The sequence below is a fragment of the Oncorhynchus kisutch genome, linkage group LG16, assembly GCF_002021735.2.
Source record: "Oncorhynchus kisutch isolate 150728-3 linkage group LG16, Okis_V2, whole genome shotgun sequence".
Classification (NCBI taxonomy): domain Eukaryota; kingdom Metazoa; phylum Chordata; class Actinopteri; order Salmoniformes; family Salmonidae; genus Oncorhynchus; species Oncorhynchus kisutch.
In genome coordinates, this window is record NC_034189.2 from 42114552 (window position 1) to 42129597 (window position 15046).

Consider the following 15046-nt stretch of genomic DNA (forward strand, 5'->3'; position numbering starts at 1 on the left):
CATAACACAATACCATATTGATCCATCAGCATTCATAACACAATACCATATTGATCCATCAGCATTCATAACACAATACCATATTGACACATCAGCATTCATAACACAGTACCATGTTGACCTATCACCATTCATAACACAGTACCATATTGACCCATCAGCATTAATTTCTCATTACCATATTGACTCATCAGCATTCATAACACAGTACCATATTGCATACAAATATCAAAGCCCAGCACATTGTCATTATTTGCCTCCTGTAGCATTGTGATGAATCAATTTAAATATTGAAAAGGTGTGGGCTACGGAGAAAAATATGGCATAGACTGCTACAAGCACTGGAAAGTTCCAGGGGATGAAGGATGGGGGGGGGGGGGGGTTGTGAGACATTGAGGTGGGAACGTGCGTCTGAGCAGGTGTGATGTCATTGATGTTTGTTGAAATTTGTGTCTGTCTGTTTATTGTCGTTTGTTTATGTATGGTTAATATTGTTTGAGAATTTTTTTTTGTAAAAAAAGAAATAATAATAATCGTAAAACAAAAACAACATCTGACAGGTCATGTTTTATGTGTTGCATAAGGCTAAGCGGCTTTGTACTGTCATTGGCAGACTTGCTATTTGCCATTTAATAATCTAACAGGGCGGAAGGCAGGGCACCATTAATCCCTGTTTAATGTTTAGACATGCTAGCAACAATTTTGGGTGGAATGGTCATATGCCTGTGATTGTAATAGTACGGTGGCCCTAAGGGGCAAAGTACAGTATACAGGCTGTGTATTGGTTTACCATCATCTGAATTATTTCTGAGATACACAGTGCATTCGGAAAGTATTCAGACCCCTTCCCTTTTTCCAGATTTTGTTACGTTACAGCCTTATTCTAAAATGGATTATTAATTTTAACAAATTTAAAAAATACCTTATTTACATAAGTATTCAGACCCTTTTCTTTGAGACTCGAAATTGAGCTTAGGTGCATCCTGTTTCCATTGAACATCCTCAAGATTTTTGATTGGAGTCCACCTGTGGTAAATTTAATTGATTGGACATGATTTGGAAAGGCACACACCTGTCTATATAAGATCCACAGTTGACAGTGCATGTCAGAGAAAAAAACAAACCCTCCGGGGTCGAAGGAATTGTCCGTAGAGCTCCGAGACAGGACTGTGTCGAGGCACAGATCTGGGGAAGGGTACCAAAAAAAATTCTGCAGCATTGAAGGTCCCCAATAACACAGTGGCCTTCATCATTCTTAAATGGGAGAAGTTTGGAACCAGCAAGACTCATCCTAGAGCTGGCTGCCCAGCCAAACTGTACAGCAATCAGCGGGAGATGGGCCTTGGTCAGACAAGTGACCAAGAACCTGATGGCCACTCTGACAGATCTCCAGAGTTCCTCTGTGGAGATAGGAGAACCTTCCAGAAGGTAAACCATCTCTTCTGCACTCCACCAATCAGGCCTTTATGGTAGAGTGGTCAGACGGAAGAAACTCCTCAGTAAAAGTAGCGTGACAGCCCGCTTAGAGTTTGCCAAAAGGCACCTAAATGACTCTCAGACCATGAGAAACAAGATTCTCTGGTCTGATGAAAACAAGATTGAACTATTTGGCCTGAATGCCAAGCCTGGAGGAAAACTGGCACCATCCCTACGGTGAATCATGGTGGTGGCAGCATCATGCTGTGGGGATGTTTTTCAGTGGCAGGGACTGGGAGACTAGTCAGGATTGAGGTAAAGATGAATGAAGCAAAGTGCAGAGAGATCCTTGATGAAAACCTGCTCCATAGCACTCAGGACCTCAGACTGGGGCAAAGGTTCACCTTCCAAGAGGACAACGACCTTAAGCACACAGCCAAGACAACACAGGAGTGGCTTCGGGACAAGTCTCTGAATGTCTTTGAGTGGCCCAGCCAGAGCCCGGACTTGAACCCGATCGAACATCTCTGAGACCTGAAAATAGCTTTACAGCAACACTCCCCGTCCAACCTTACAGAACTTGAGAGGATCTGCAGAGAGAAATGAAAGAAACTCCCCAAATACAGCTGTGTCAAGCTTGTACAACGACCTTAAGAAAGCAAGCTTGACACACACTGTTTTTGCTTATGGGGTGTTGTGTGTAGATTAAGAATAAGGCTGTATCGTAACAAAACATGGAGAAGGTCAAGGGGTCTGAATACTTTCCGAATGTACTGTGTGCACAAGATACTTCCTAGATCTATGTACAAGATACTTCCTAGATCTATGTACAATATGTATTATTCACCTTGAGATGTTTTATTTGTGACTTCTGTCTTTCCCTTGTCCTAGGTGTCTTTCAAAGTAGCCAAATATTCTCTCTCTCCAGACATGAAATATGTGCTATTTGCTTACGAAGTGAAACAGGTAGGATATGAATAGTCGTTAAATGACTGTTGTTTGTTGATTACCCTTACACTTTGAAATAACAGTTACGAGAGATAAACATGTCAACACATACAGTACAACGTCACAGGGCGTTATTAGTGCACCAAATGTCAACTGAATACAATTGTCTTCCACCAGAGGAGTATGAGATATGGATCACCTTTCAGCCAAACAAATAATGATATAAATAACCAAACAGCTACAGAATGAATCAGTGTTTCCCATGACCCTAAGCATAGTTTCAATTGCAATTCCTTGATTCCTCGCCTCCTCTCTCCTCGCCTCCTTCTGAGAATGCATAGCAGGAGATGGTCCGAAAGAAATCGCCAATCTTCTGTTTCAATGCGTTTTGAGAAGGAGTTGAGGAGAGAGGACTCAAGGATTCAAGGAAATTACAATTGAGATTCACCCATAGTCTGACCGGGAAGGAGACCAAACAGCAAATAGGCTCTGATCAGAAATCGGATTGTACCACCTGGGTTAACGGCAGGTGTACTAACCTCATTGAGTTTGATCTTCTTTCTCTTTCTTCCTTTATTTCGTCCTCCTTTATGTTGTTTTCCGTTTTAAATATTTAGGCCCTAACCAAGGATCTCTCATTGATTTCCTTTTTTTTATGGCTGGATCGCATGGCAACCAAAGGCTTGGAAACATTGCACCAGAATGGGATTCCCTAGAGAATGGACTGATGCAAATATTGTTTAGTTGTGTAATGCATTATTATTATGTAGTATCGGTGGTGTGCAGCCAAGTTTGCGTGATGATTAACCTTACCTGACAACTGAAGACTTGCGTTGGCTCCCTGAGCTGTGCGGGCCAACACAGTCTTCAATTCCTTTTGGAAACAGTTACACTGTGGAATCCCGACACGTGGTTTCTAAACATGATTCATTTGCATCCTATATGCTTTATTGTTGTCTGTTATTTATTGTAACGTTAATTGTCAATACTTTTCATTTCAGGTGTATAGACACTCCTATACGGCTTCGTATATTGTTTACAACATCCACACAAGGTAAGAGACTGAATGGACTGGTTGATGCTTCGTGTCTTGTATTGCCATGCATGCTGAAGAACATACTGTATTATGTATGACACACCCCATATTTGACACCTCTAGTTCAACAACAGATGGGGTTTGTTCATGTCTGTCTGCCTGTCTTTGTGTACTTTTGTGTGTGTGCTTGTGTTTCAGGGAGGTGTGGGAGTTGAATCCTCCGGAGGTCCAGAATGCAGTGCTCCAGCATGCAGCGTGGGGTGTGAAGGGACAGCAGCTGGTGAGTCTCACCCTCTCCTCTTCTATGATGCCATACACTTCCTCGTTTCCCTCTCTCTCTCACCCAATCGGAAATCAACCTATGGGCACAGCTCCTAGGCTGTCATAGATGCCTCATCACAAATATGAAAGAAATGGATAGGTGTGAGCATTATTGACGACTTTTGTACAGGGTTCCATCAGTATGTGTTGAATGTGCTTTTATGGCATGCAGGAGACCCGGTTTCAAACCCAGTCGTGTCACTAGGGGATGGTATCAAATGTGCTGTATTTATATTTCTTATGATGGCCAGTTGTGGTACAGTAGAAAGCACCATTTGTTGTATATAAGGCAGCCATTTTGAAAGCAGGTGGTCCTGTTACAGGTGGGGATGCAGACTACACTTATCCAGACCAGACATCTTTGAGCTTCTGTTACTCTGTTCAGAGTTCGTTTGGTCACAAACAAAACCCAGCATGTGATTTTTGTCTGGCCGAACATCTGGCGGCCTAACGAAGTGCACTTGATTGTTAAAAGGGTACAAAGGTGAACGTGTTCAAGGAACTGATTGAAAAAGAGAATTCTGAAGTTTAGCAATATATCATAATTCATCATTATCAAATCAAATCAAATTGTATTAGCCACATGCGCCGAATACAACAGGTGTAGTAGACCTTACAGTGAAATGCTTATTTACGAGCCCCTAACCAACAGTGCAGTTTCAAAAAAGTACAGATAAGAATAAGAGATAAAAGTAACAGGTAATTAAAGAGCAGCAGCAAAAAAATAACAATATATACAGGGGGGGTGCTGGTACAGAGTCAATGTGCGGGGCCAGATGAGGTAGTATGTACATGTAGGTAGAGTTATCAAAGTGACCATGCACAGATGACAACAGAAAGTGGCTGTGGTGTGGGGAGGGGAGGGGGGGGGGGGCAATGCAAATAGTCTGGGCAACCATTTGACTAGATTTTTATGGCTTGGGGCTAGAAGCTGTTTAGAAGCCTCTTGAACCTAGACTTGGCACTCCGGTAGCGCTTGCCGTGCGGTAGCAGAGAGAACAGTCTATGACTCGGGTGGCTGGAATCTTTGACAATTTTTTGGGCCTTCCTCTGACACCGCCTGGTATAGAGGTCCTGGATGGCAGGAAGCTTGGCCCCAGTGATGTACTGGGCAGTTCGCACTACCCTCTGTAGTGCCTTGCGGTCAGACGCAGGGATTACAGGGAGTACAGGAGGGGGCTGAACACGCACCCCTGAGGGGCCCCTGTGAGGAGGATCAGTGTGGCGGATGTGTTGTTACCTACCCTTACTGTACCACCTGGGGGGTGGCCCGTCAGGAAGTCCAGGATCCAATTGCAGAGGGAGATGTTTAGTCCCAGAGTCCTTAGCTTATTGATGAGCTTTGAGGGCACCAGGGTGTTGAATGCTGAGCTGTAGTCAGTGAATAGCATTCTCACATAGGTTTTCCATTTGTCCAGGTGGGAAAGGGCAGTGTGGAGTGCAATAGAGATTGCATCCTCTGTGGATCTGTTGGGGCGGTATGCAAATTGGAGTGGGTCTATTGTTTCTGGGATGATGGTATTGATGTGAGCCATGACCAGCCTTTCAAAGCACTTCATGGCTACAGACATTTAGGTAGTCATTTAGACAGGTTAACTGAGTGTTCTTGGGCACAGGCACTATGGTGGTCTGCTTAAAACATGTTGGTATTACGGACTCGAACAGGGAGGTTGGAAAATGTCAGTGAAATTTTAAATAAAATCACTACCATATTTCCCTGGCAGTGGGCTAGTGCTGTATTGAAGCAGGATATTGATGGGAATCAGAGTCTGGCTTTTGCTGTGTTATAGTTTTTTAGCCACCGTGCAAAGCACAATTGCAATTCTCCTTACTCTCATTTCAGATCTACATCTTTGAAAACAACATCTATTACCAATCAGATGTGCAGAGCAATTCTCTTAGGATTACCTCGTCGGGAGAGGAAGGAGTCATATTTAATGGAATCGCTGACTGGCTGTATGAAGGTTTGTCTGAATGCCAATTTACAGGTTCAGGGCGTACCCAAGGACACAATGTCAGGAAAGGTATTCCAGGCATTGGAAATAAATAATGTTCAGTAACAAAGGAATTCATCACTTTCACAGTTGAACGGCTCTCAGTCGCATTCGGGGACGGATGGAATAAGAATTCAAAATTAACACTACTAACGATATTTGTCCCATTTCCGAAGAATAATTGAATAAATGAGAACTAACTCAGAATTTTTTATCAAAGTTAATTAAATATAGATGAAGGAATGTCATTATTTCACTACAGCAGTGTTAAATCTCCTCATGAATGGGCCATAATCTACACATTTTTCCATGCTCAGGGATAGCAGAGACAATTTAATTCATCATTTGCACTTATTAATTACACCTTAATGATGGATTGTAGCCCTGACTTAATTAAGACCAATTTTATGTTTTTATCTACATCAACCCAAATCAAGTTCCATAAAAAAAACTGTAAGATTCTTAATTTGTCCTTTTGACATATTTTCAGCGAGGCTTTGTGTAAAACACCGATTTCCAATTGATGCAGATACAAATCGAACTTTCTCTTAAACTTCACTGACAACAACAAATTGATCTTATACAGTATATAGCAACTTCAAGTGCTGGTGTACAGAAGAAGCCTATATTCACGTGGATAGGACTAGATCCAGAGGGGGAAAAAATGATAGTGTAGTTTCAACCTTGTGTTTTTAGAGGAGATTCTGCAGTCACACATAGTCCACTGGTGGTCACCTGACGGAGAGAGACTGGCCTTCCTCATGATCAACGATACCCTGGTACCCAACATGTTCCTGCCCCGGTTCACTGGCAGCCCCTACCCCAGATCACAGGAGTACCCATACCCCAAGGTAATGGAAAGACACAATATAATGGGACCGCATGTTGCTGTAGAAAGTGCATGCATTTGTCTGTGTCATTATTTTGCCCCCCATTGGTGAAATTGTGCTTGTTTGTTTGGAAAAACAAAGGTTTTTAGCAACAACAACTAAAAAACTGTTGGCTCAAGAAAAAGTCATATCAGTTCGGATGATATAACTATTGTGTGTCTTTGTTGATACACACAGTATGCTAGATTTGAGCTTTGGAAGTCGTGTCTCTGTGCTATCGACTGATGCGTTGTATTATGTGTACTGCATGTCGAAACAACAACTATGGCTGTCCAGTTATCTTGATTATCCTGTGCATGGAGTTGGTTACAAATACTGCACACATCAAGGTCTTATATTCTGATAGATCAAGTATTTATGGAGCCTCAACAAAAGGGAAATTGGAAACTGAATAAATGACTAGACAAAATGATCAGAACACTGCTCAGATTTTATAGGAGGAGGTAATAGCGCTTCTAACAAAGGCTGTGATGGTTATGGAATTTTGGATTACGGTTATTTGTCAGCCAAATGGTCACGGTTATAGTTACAAGTATAACTGTTCGAATAGCAACAAAACAAAAAAGAAGCACATCTTCTCCTCTGGCTCCTGACTGCACATCTGGTCTTTTTGAATGCCTGGTTGTCTACAGTCATCTGTTCGTTCCAGAACACCAAACAGGCTAGTTTTATCTTCTCTCATCTCTCCTTACATCGGCTGTTAGATGTGAATCAGGCTTACTCTTACTTACTGCTTTTAGGTGAAGTTTGTCGACTTAGACATAACGGTCTTCATCCGTAATCGTTGTTTACCGTGCCAGCCCTACTTCTATCACATCTAAATCTGTCTGAACAAAGAAGCCTGCCTTTATGAAGTATTCACAATGATATTCTGCCAGTTCATTCCTTACCTCCAGGGATTTTCAAAAAATGTATGATTTGCTCGGTCATCTCTGAGATGATCTCTGGTTGGATGTTAAGCTAGGACAGACTTCCAAATGGTCCAGGCAAAACAAAGATGTTAAGCTAGGACAGACATCCAAATGGTCCAGGCAAAACAAAGATGTTAAGCTAGAACAGACATCCCAATGGTCCAGGCAAAACAAAGATGTTAAGCTAGAACAGACATCCAAATGGTCCAGGCAAAACAAAGATGTTAAGAAGATAATAACCTGTGAGGTCATTTGAAACATTGATTGTTAGCATAGTTTATAATGAGTTGCTGAATATCCACTGTTTATGCACCTTGGTTTGAAAGCGGTGTAGCGACAGTATTTGTTTTTCTCAGCATACTTAATAATTGACTTTATGAGGATCTGTTTGCTGACAGGCTGGCCAGCCCAACCCTACAGTCAGGCTGTTGGTGGTGAACCTGTATGGCCCCACACACACTCAGGAGCTGGTACCACCTGATGGCTTGAAAGGAAGGTGAGGAAGACACATCATTCTGGCAGCCCCTTAGTTCTTTTAATCTGCATTTGTAATTGTTGTGGTGCCACCAGGCATGTCAGGTTAGTCTTTGCATGTTATTTCTTTACTAACCGTTCTGACCAGTATTCGACAATTGAATCTGTATGGCTGCATGTTTAATTGTTTCCAGGGGCAGACGGGGACCAGAAATCGGTATTGTCATTTCTAACACACCGGGCCATTTTTTCCTTGAGACCCCCACACCTGTCCATTATATTAATAAATTATATTCCCCCATTATTAGCCAGAAAGTGATCATTTTGCATGAAAAATCCAAGTTAAAGAGGCCCATAGACTAAAAATGAACCAGCCAGTCTGCCCCTGATTGTTGCAGTTGTCGTGTCTTTACTATCATTAAATGAAGACTTTTTAGTTTTTATCAAAGATTCTCTGTAATTACTATTATGCGATTAAACGGATTAATCATGTAACTGTAATTAACTAGGAAGTCAAAGTTATAATTTTCCTAATATAACATTTCAGATATTTTCATATCTGATCCATAGTCTTCTGAATTAATGAATTATTTATTTTACCTCACATTAGTCTCATTCCAAGCATCGTAAATTGTTGGTTATCTGCACAAACCCAGTCTTCACTATGAGTCATCCATACATCAATTGTCTTAAATCATTTATTTATTAACTAACTAAACAATCACAGAAGTGCACACACAAACAAACAAAGTAAATATGGTTACAAGAAATGATAGGGGAATGTGCCCTAGTGGGCTAAACCGGCATGGCGGCTTGTTGTACAAAAGGGAAGTGGGGGTCGACTGAGATAAGACAACACACAGTTGATAATTATGACAATTGAAATGCTAATCCTTTGCACATGAACGCTCACTCATTCGGGAACAATTGCAATCAATATATATATTTACTCTCAGTGTGTCGTCGGGATCTCTGATGAAAAGTTAGTTTCTGTTGGAGAGTAGGTCCGCCCTCTCTGTCGTGGTTAGAATGGATAGTTCAGAGTGACATTCATTCATGTCGTTATGGACAGATGTTTCGGCGGTTGTCGGTCTTCCCGCTCAATGATACCGAATTCCTAGCTGCAGACTAGTAATTCATATCAAAGATTTGTTCTTATTCGGTAGGTATCGATAGTCTCAGAGTTTAACCACGTGGGATGGTTAAGAGATTCAGCAGTCTGCTCTCAAACCTTGGCCCTCTCGTTATCGAGGTAAGCTGGTCTGCAACCTTTGTCCTCTCGTAATGGAGAGAAACATGGTCTTTTGAGAAATTCTCAAAGTGGGTTTTTTATTCGGGAGTTGCAGAAAAGGGCCTGTCCCAGGATGCCCGACCCTAACTGGGCTCATGGGTGGTCCTCTGATTTAGTTAAACTCAAAAGGGAATTGGAGTTTCCTTCATTAAACAGTCCAAAATCAAACAGTATCATCTTCACTCATTCATCTTATACAACAATTAGATGTAAACCTCATATCTGAGGCTATTATATAAACAGCATTATGGTAATGTGGCCGTATTGTCTCCCATGAGTTTCACCGAATTGTACCAAACGGACCAGTTCGTAGCTGGATTCTTCATCGATCTTTTATACCTTCTCCAGAACATAAATGTTGCTCGGACCTCAAGTTCTGTGAGGCGGAAGAAATTCCTTTGTTCTCTATGAAAATTCACTCTGTCTCTATACTGTGGCCATGAGGAGATAATCTCCTCCGGGAATTTACGACCTCTCTCTGACCACAGCAGCCTGTGTGTAGGAGACAGGGAGAGGGGGGATGTGGCTTGTTGTACCCAAAGAGGGCAACGTCATGACACAGTGCATGTTTGATCAAGTGCTATTCACAAGTACACAACCATCATTCAGAAATATGATTCAAATGGCCTGGAGAAGTAGTTGCTATACGTCTGAATTTTTGTCTGACGTCGACCCAGAGAACACTATGTGAGTATGGTGAAGTGGATCAGCAACACCCATGCAGCGGTTCGATGGCTCAACCGGCCCCAGAACGTGTCCTTCATCACTGTGTGTGACGCCACCGTTGGATCCTGTGTACAGGTGGGTTTTTCCTTCACCTACACTAAGATGGTCCTCACTAGAAATGGGTTATATTGGTGTCGTCTGTGTCGTACTCCATGTTGGATCTAAGACGTGTTCCTTCACTTGAATTTCAGAAACATGAGGAAGCTTCAGATCTCTGGCTCACCAGACAGGTAAGCTGAAATGTAAATGTTCTATAATATTAGCAATTCATATTTCCACCGAGTAGCATTTTATTTGAATGCTATTGTGGGCTCGATTTGCTCCAAATTGTGCTGCAATTTTAAAACAGTGAGTATTGTATCTATATGCTAATAGTAAAGAGGAAATTGATGCACGTTGACTGTCCCTTAAATCCAATGTCCTCAGAACCAGGAGCCAGTGTTTTCAAAGGACGGGAGTAGGTTTTTCCTGACCGTACCGGTGAAGCAGGGGGGACAAGGAGACTTCCATCATATTGCCATGTTCACCAAATCGGTGGGTGCTGTCATACTCTAATTCTGAAACACACATTGGTTATCTTGTCATTCTCCGGCTTTTTCAGTGCTCACTTTGTCTTTAAAAAAAAAAAAAAAATGTTTTTTTATTGAAAAAAATCACAATTGGTCTTTTCTCAGTTCAGAAGTGATCAAAATGATGCCCGTCACTTGACATCAGGCAACTGGGAGGTCACCAAGATATTAGCCTATGATGAGGGGGAGCAAAACATGTAAGTGTGTCAGATCCTTTCAGATCAGTTATGAGAATAATTTCATATCATATTTCATGTCACAGATATGAGCTTCAACAAGTGTTGACCTTTCTTTCTCTTTTCAAACATCTCTTCTGTTGAAACTATTCTATTTGTTACTATATATTCCTGTACTTGCCCTAGTTAAAGTAATTCTGCTTTCACCTACATAGATATTTTATCGGTACTCAAGACTCCCCACAAAAGAGACACGTGTACAGGTGAGAAATGATTCTAAAACATTTTCCCCGTGAAGAAATGCGCATGGTGAAAATATTCTGCTCAATATCACCAGACATTTCAGCCGCATTCTAGTAGCTGTTAGCCCTATTCAGCTCCAGTTTGACTTGCCAATCCGTATTGCATAGATGTAGTACATTGTTGGAATGCAATTATCTCAAGAATGTGAAGAAGTGCTAAACAAACAAAAAAAAAAAAATCCCTCTTTCAGTGCATCTACTATTGGTCTGTTCTCTCAACGATGTTTGACCTGTGAGATGAACCAGGAAGCATGCACGTTCTTTGATGCAGACATCAGCCCGAACAAACAGCATTTTATTCTACAGTGTAAAGGTACGAGCCTGGTCTGTGTTTTTCCTTGTGGAAATCATTCCGACAAATACAGCTTCATGTGGATATGTTACAGCCACTGTAGTAAAAACCCAACCTATTCTGGGTAATGTATGAGATATGGTTAGGGAGTAATTATGTCAATTATGCCATTATGTATTTTATGATATAGTAGCAGATGGCGCCCGGGTCTCCTAACCACTGCTCTAATAACTATATCCCACGGGTGACGTCGTTGGGCTTACATAGGATAGGGTAGCTACAATACTACTATAAAACCATGTTAGAATATCATAGTGTTTGTTCAGTCTCAAAACGATGCAAAGCAGTATTGCTAGTGTGTCTTCTGGTCCACAGGTCCCGGTGCTCCATCTGTGATGCTGCAGAGTTTTAATGATGTAAACAGTGAGTAATACTAAGTATTGATATGAACTCTCGTCTCCTGTACTGTACTGTACTGTACTGTTTCCAGTCTGTTTTAATGGTTCCTATTTCATATTTGTCCACGAGATTGTTGGCTGTGTTTCACATCGTGTGAAATAGATTTTCAACAGCTGTCCAAATGAAATGTTCTGGCAAGGTTTAAATGAGCATCTGGGAAGTGTTTTTAATGCAAATGGTATCGAGTTGTCTTTTTTATGCCTGGGTGCTTTTCAATGATCCTGAATATGAGGCATAATTGTACTGAAATTATGTGTTTGTTGTCCGTCTAAAACATGGGTGTCAAACTCTGGCCCGTGGGCCAAATTTGGCCCGCGGGGTAATTATATTTGGCCCGCGAGACAATACCAAATTACTACTAGAGCTGGCCCGCCGGTATTATACAGCGCATTCACCACTAATACTACGAATCCCATAATACTCTGCTGTTTTCGCGCGCCAATCAGGACAGGACCCAGAAACGCTCTCTCCTCTGTGACAGTAGTCATAGCAACATAGACGCTACAACTGTCAGCGAGCTAACCCTTCCCAAAAATGGCGAAAAGAAAGGCAGAAAACAGGAGCTTTCTGGACAAGTGGGAGGCAGAATATCTGTTTACATATGTAAAAGACAAACCTGTTTGTCTTGTTTGTGGAGTCAACGTGGCTGTAAGTAAGGAGTACAACATTAGACGACACTATGAAACGAAACACCATGACAAATACAAGGACCTGGACATGACTCAAAGGAGCCAGAAAGTAGAGGAGATGAAAAGAAGTTTGGTTTCACAACAGAATATGTTTAAAAAAGCCACATCACAAAGCGAGGCTGCTGTAAAGGCTAGTTATATAGTGGCAGCAGAGATCGCAAAATCAGCCCGGCCCTTTAATGAGGGAGAGTTCATGAAAAAGTGCATGATGAAGGTTTGTGACCTCGTATGCCCAGAGAAAAAACAAGCATTTTCAAACGTGAGCCTGAGCAGGAACACAGTAGCTGATCGCACATGTGATCTTGCCACCAATCTGTATGACCAGCTGATGGAAAAGGGAAAAGATTTTGTTGCGTTCTCCCTTGCTGTGGATGAGAGCTGCGACGCATCTGATACTGCTCAGCTGTCAGTCTTCATCCGTGGAGTGGACTCAAATCTGTGTGTTACGGAGGAGCTATTAGGATTCAAATCAATGCATGGCACAACCACAGGAAAGGACATCTTTGAGGAGGTTTCCAAATGTGTAACTGAAATAAAGCTGCCGTGGGATAAACTCGTTGGATTAACGACAGATGGTGCGCCAGCGATGTGCGGTAAAAAGAGTGGACTGGTGGGCATGGTTCGGGAGAAGATGCGGGAAGAGAACTGTGCAGGTGAGCTAACTGTTTACCACTGCATCATACATCAGGAAGCACTGTGTGCCAAAGCCCTAAAGATGGAACATGTTATGACCACAGTAACACAGGTAGTTAACTTTATAAGAGCCAAAGGTCTAAATCACCGCCAGTTTAAATCTTTTCTGGAGGAGTGTGGTTCGGAATACGCAGACGTGCCGTATCACACAGAGGTGAGATGGCTAAGCAGAGGAAAAGTACTGAACAGATGTTTCGAGCTGCGTGAGGAAATATGTCAATTCCTGGAAACCAAAGGGAAGGATACAGCAGAGCTCCAGGGGCAAAAGTTCCTGTGTGAGCTGGCCTTTCTCTGTGACATCTCGAGCCATCTCGATGCGCTGAACCTGCAGCTTCAGGGGCGGGGGCGCATCATCACAGACATGTACGCTGCAGTGAGGGCCTTCAAAACTAAACTGTGCCTGTGGGAGAATCAGATGCTGCAAGGAAACCCTTGCCATTTTCCCTGCTGCCAATCCATAAAAGCGCAGATCTCTACCGCCGTGTTCCCATGCGCACAGTTTGCTGAAAAACTCAGTGTTCTCGCCGCTGAGTTTAGCCGGCGATTTGCCGACTTCGATGCCCAGAAATGCAAGTTTGAACTGCTTAGTAATCCCTTCGCAGTTGATGTGGAAAATGCACCAACCAACATCCAAATGGAGCTGATTGAACTCCAGTGCAACGACACGCTGAAGTCAAAGTATGATGCTGTGGGCGCCGCACAGTTTCCACGGTTCATCCCTGACACAATGCCTCAGCTCCGCACCCAAGCTGCTCAGATGCTCTCCATGTTCGGCAGCACTTATCTATGCGAGCAACTTTTCTCCTCGATGAAGATGACCAAAACAACTCACAGGAGACGTCTGACTGATGAACATCTTCGCTCGATACTGAGGATTTCTTCAGCTCAGAGCTTGAGCCCAGACATTGATGAACTAGCATCCAAGAAGAGATGCCAGGTATCTGGCTTGGGCACATCAGATTAGACCAGTGTGCAATAATTAACGTTTTCTTTATGCACTTTTTCTTGCTACAAGGCATGGGCTTGAATGGTTGATTGATTTATTATCATTTTATTTGTAAAATTATTAGCCAGTGGAAAAAGTTTATTTTGGTATTTAAATCAGAAGGCTGCAAATAGAAAAGAGGCATACAATTTTTATTTAAATTTTATTTATTTAATAAATGAATGCCATTGATGTGTTTTTTCATTTGAAATTCGATTTTGCATGTCTCCACTATTAAATTATATATTGTATGGTAATAAGCGATGCTTGTTCCATATTCAATGTTAAAGCAAAACTTGTTTGGGTCCATATTAAAAGATAATTTGTTCAATGTTGGCCCGTGACTTTGTTCAGGTTTTACATTTTGGCCCACTGGGTATTTGAGTTTGACACCCCTGGTCTAAAACAAAGGATAACAGGTGTCTGGTTTAGATGCAGTGGCCTATGTGAAGTCCGCCAACTGTATTAGAAAAATGTAAAACTCAAATGAACCTGCTTCTTGAAACAATCTGTTGATTGATTTTCCCATCACAGTTTAATACCCAATATAATCAGTGTCCTTGTGTCCCTTTACACACATCGTGTTAATGGTTACTTTCACACTTTATCCTCACAGCTTACTTTATATTGGACAACAACATGCCTCTGAGAGCTGCCTTGGAAATCAAAAAGATCTCTAAGTCAGAAGTCAGGGTTATTCCAAGTGAAGACTTTGGTAACTAACCATTTCTCTCTGTGTATATTTCTTTATTTTTATATTTTTATATATCTCTCTCTCTCTCTGCTATATAGTCTGCCGGTCACTTTTTATTCCTCGTTCTCTCGCTCTCTCGCTACAGTATATTGTTTATTTTAATAACTACTGTAATTCAAT

The 15046-nt window shown here is 41.9% G+C and overlaps 1 protein-coding gene across 1 annotated transcript in view; it reads left to right on the forward strand.

Annotated features, from left to right (window-relative positions):
* LOC109878211 (inactive dipeptidyl peptidase 10) overlaps positions 1-15046 on the forward strand; it is a 31806-nt gene that overhangs the window by 11488 nt on the left and 5272 nt on the right. Inside the window, exons 5-18 of the mRNA XM_020470454.2 lie at positions 2308-2382; positions 3366-3418; positions 3599-3680; positions 5565-5685; positions 6412-6566; positions 7915-8012; positions 9959-10082; positions 10199-10237; positions 10434-10541; positions 10682-10773; positions 10968-11015; positions 11246-11367; positions 11722-11769; positions 14789-14887. Coding sequence (XP_020326043.2) covers positions 2308-2382; positions 3366-3418; positions 3599-3680; positions 5565-5685; positions 6412-6566; positions 7915-8012; positions 9959-10082; positions 10199-10237; positions 10434-10541; positions 10682-10773; positions 10968-11015; positions 11246-11367; positions 11722-11769; positions 14789-14887 — 1264 coding nt within the window. The remainder of the gene's footprint in view (positions 1-2307; positions 2383-3365; positions 3419-3598; positions 3681-5564; positions 5686-6411; positions 6567-7914; positions 8013-9958; positions 10083-10198; positions 10238-10433; positions 10542-10681; positions 10774-10967; positions 11016-11245; positions 11368-11721; positions 11770-14788; positions 14888-15046) is intronic.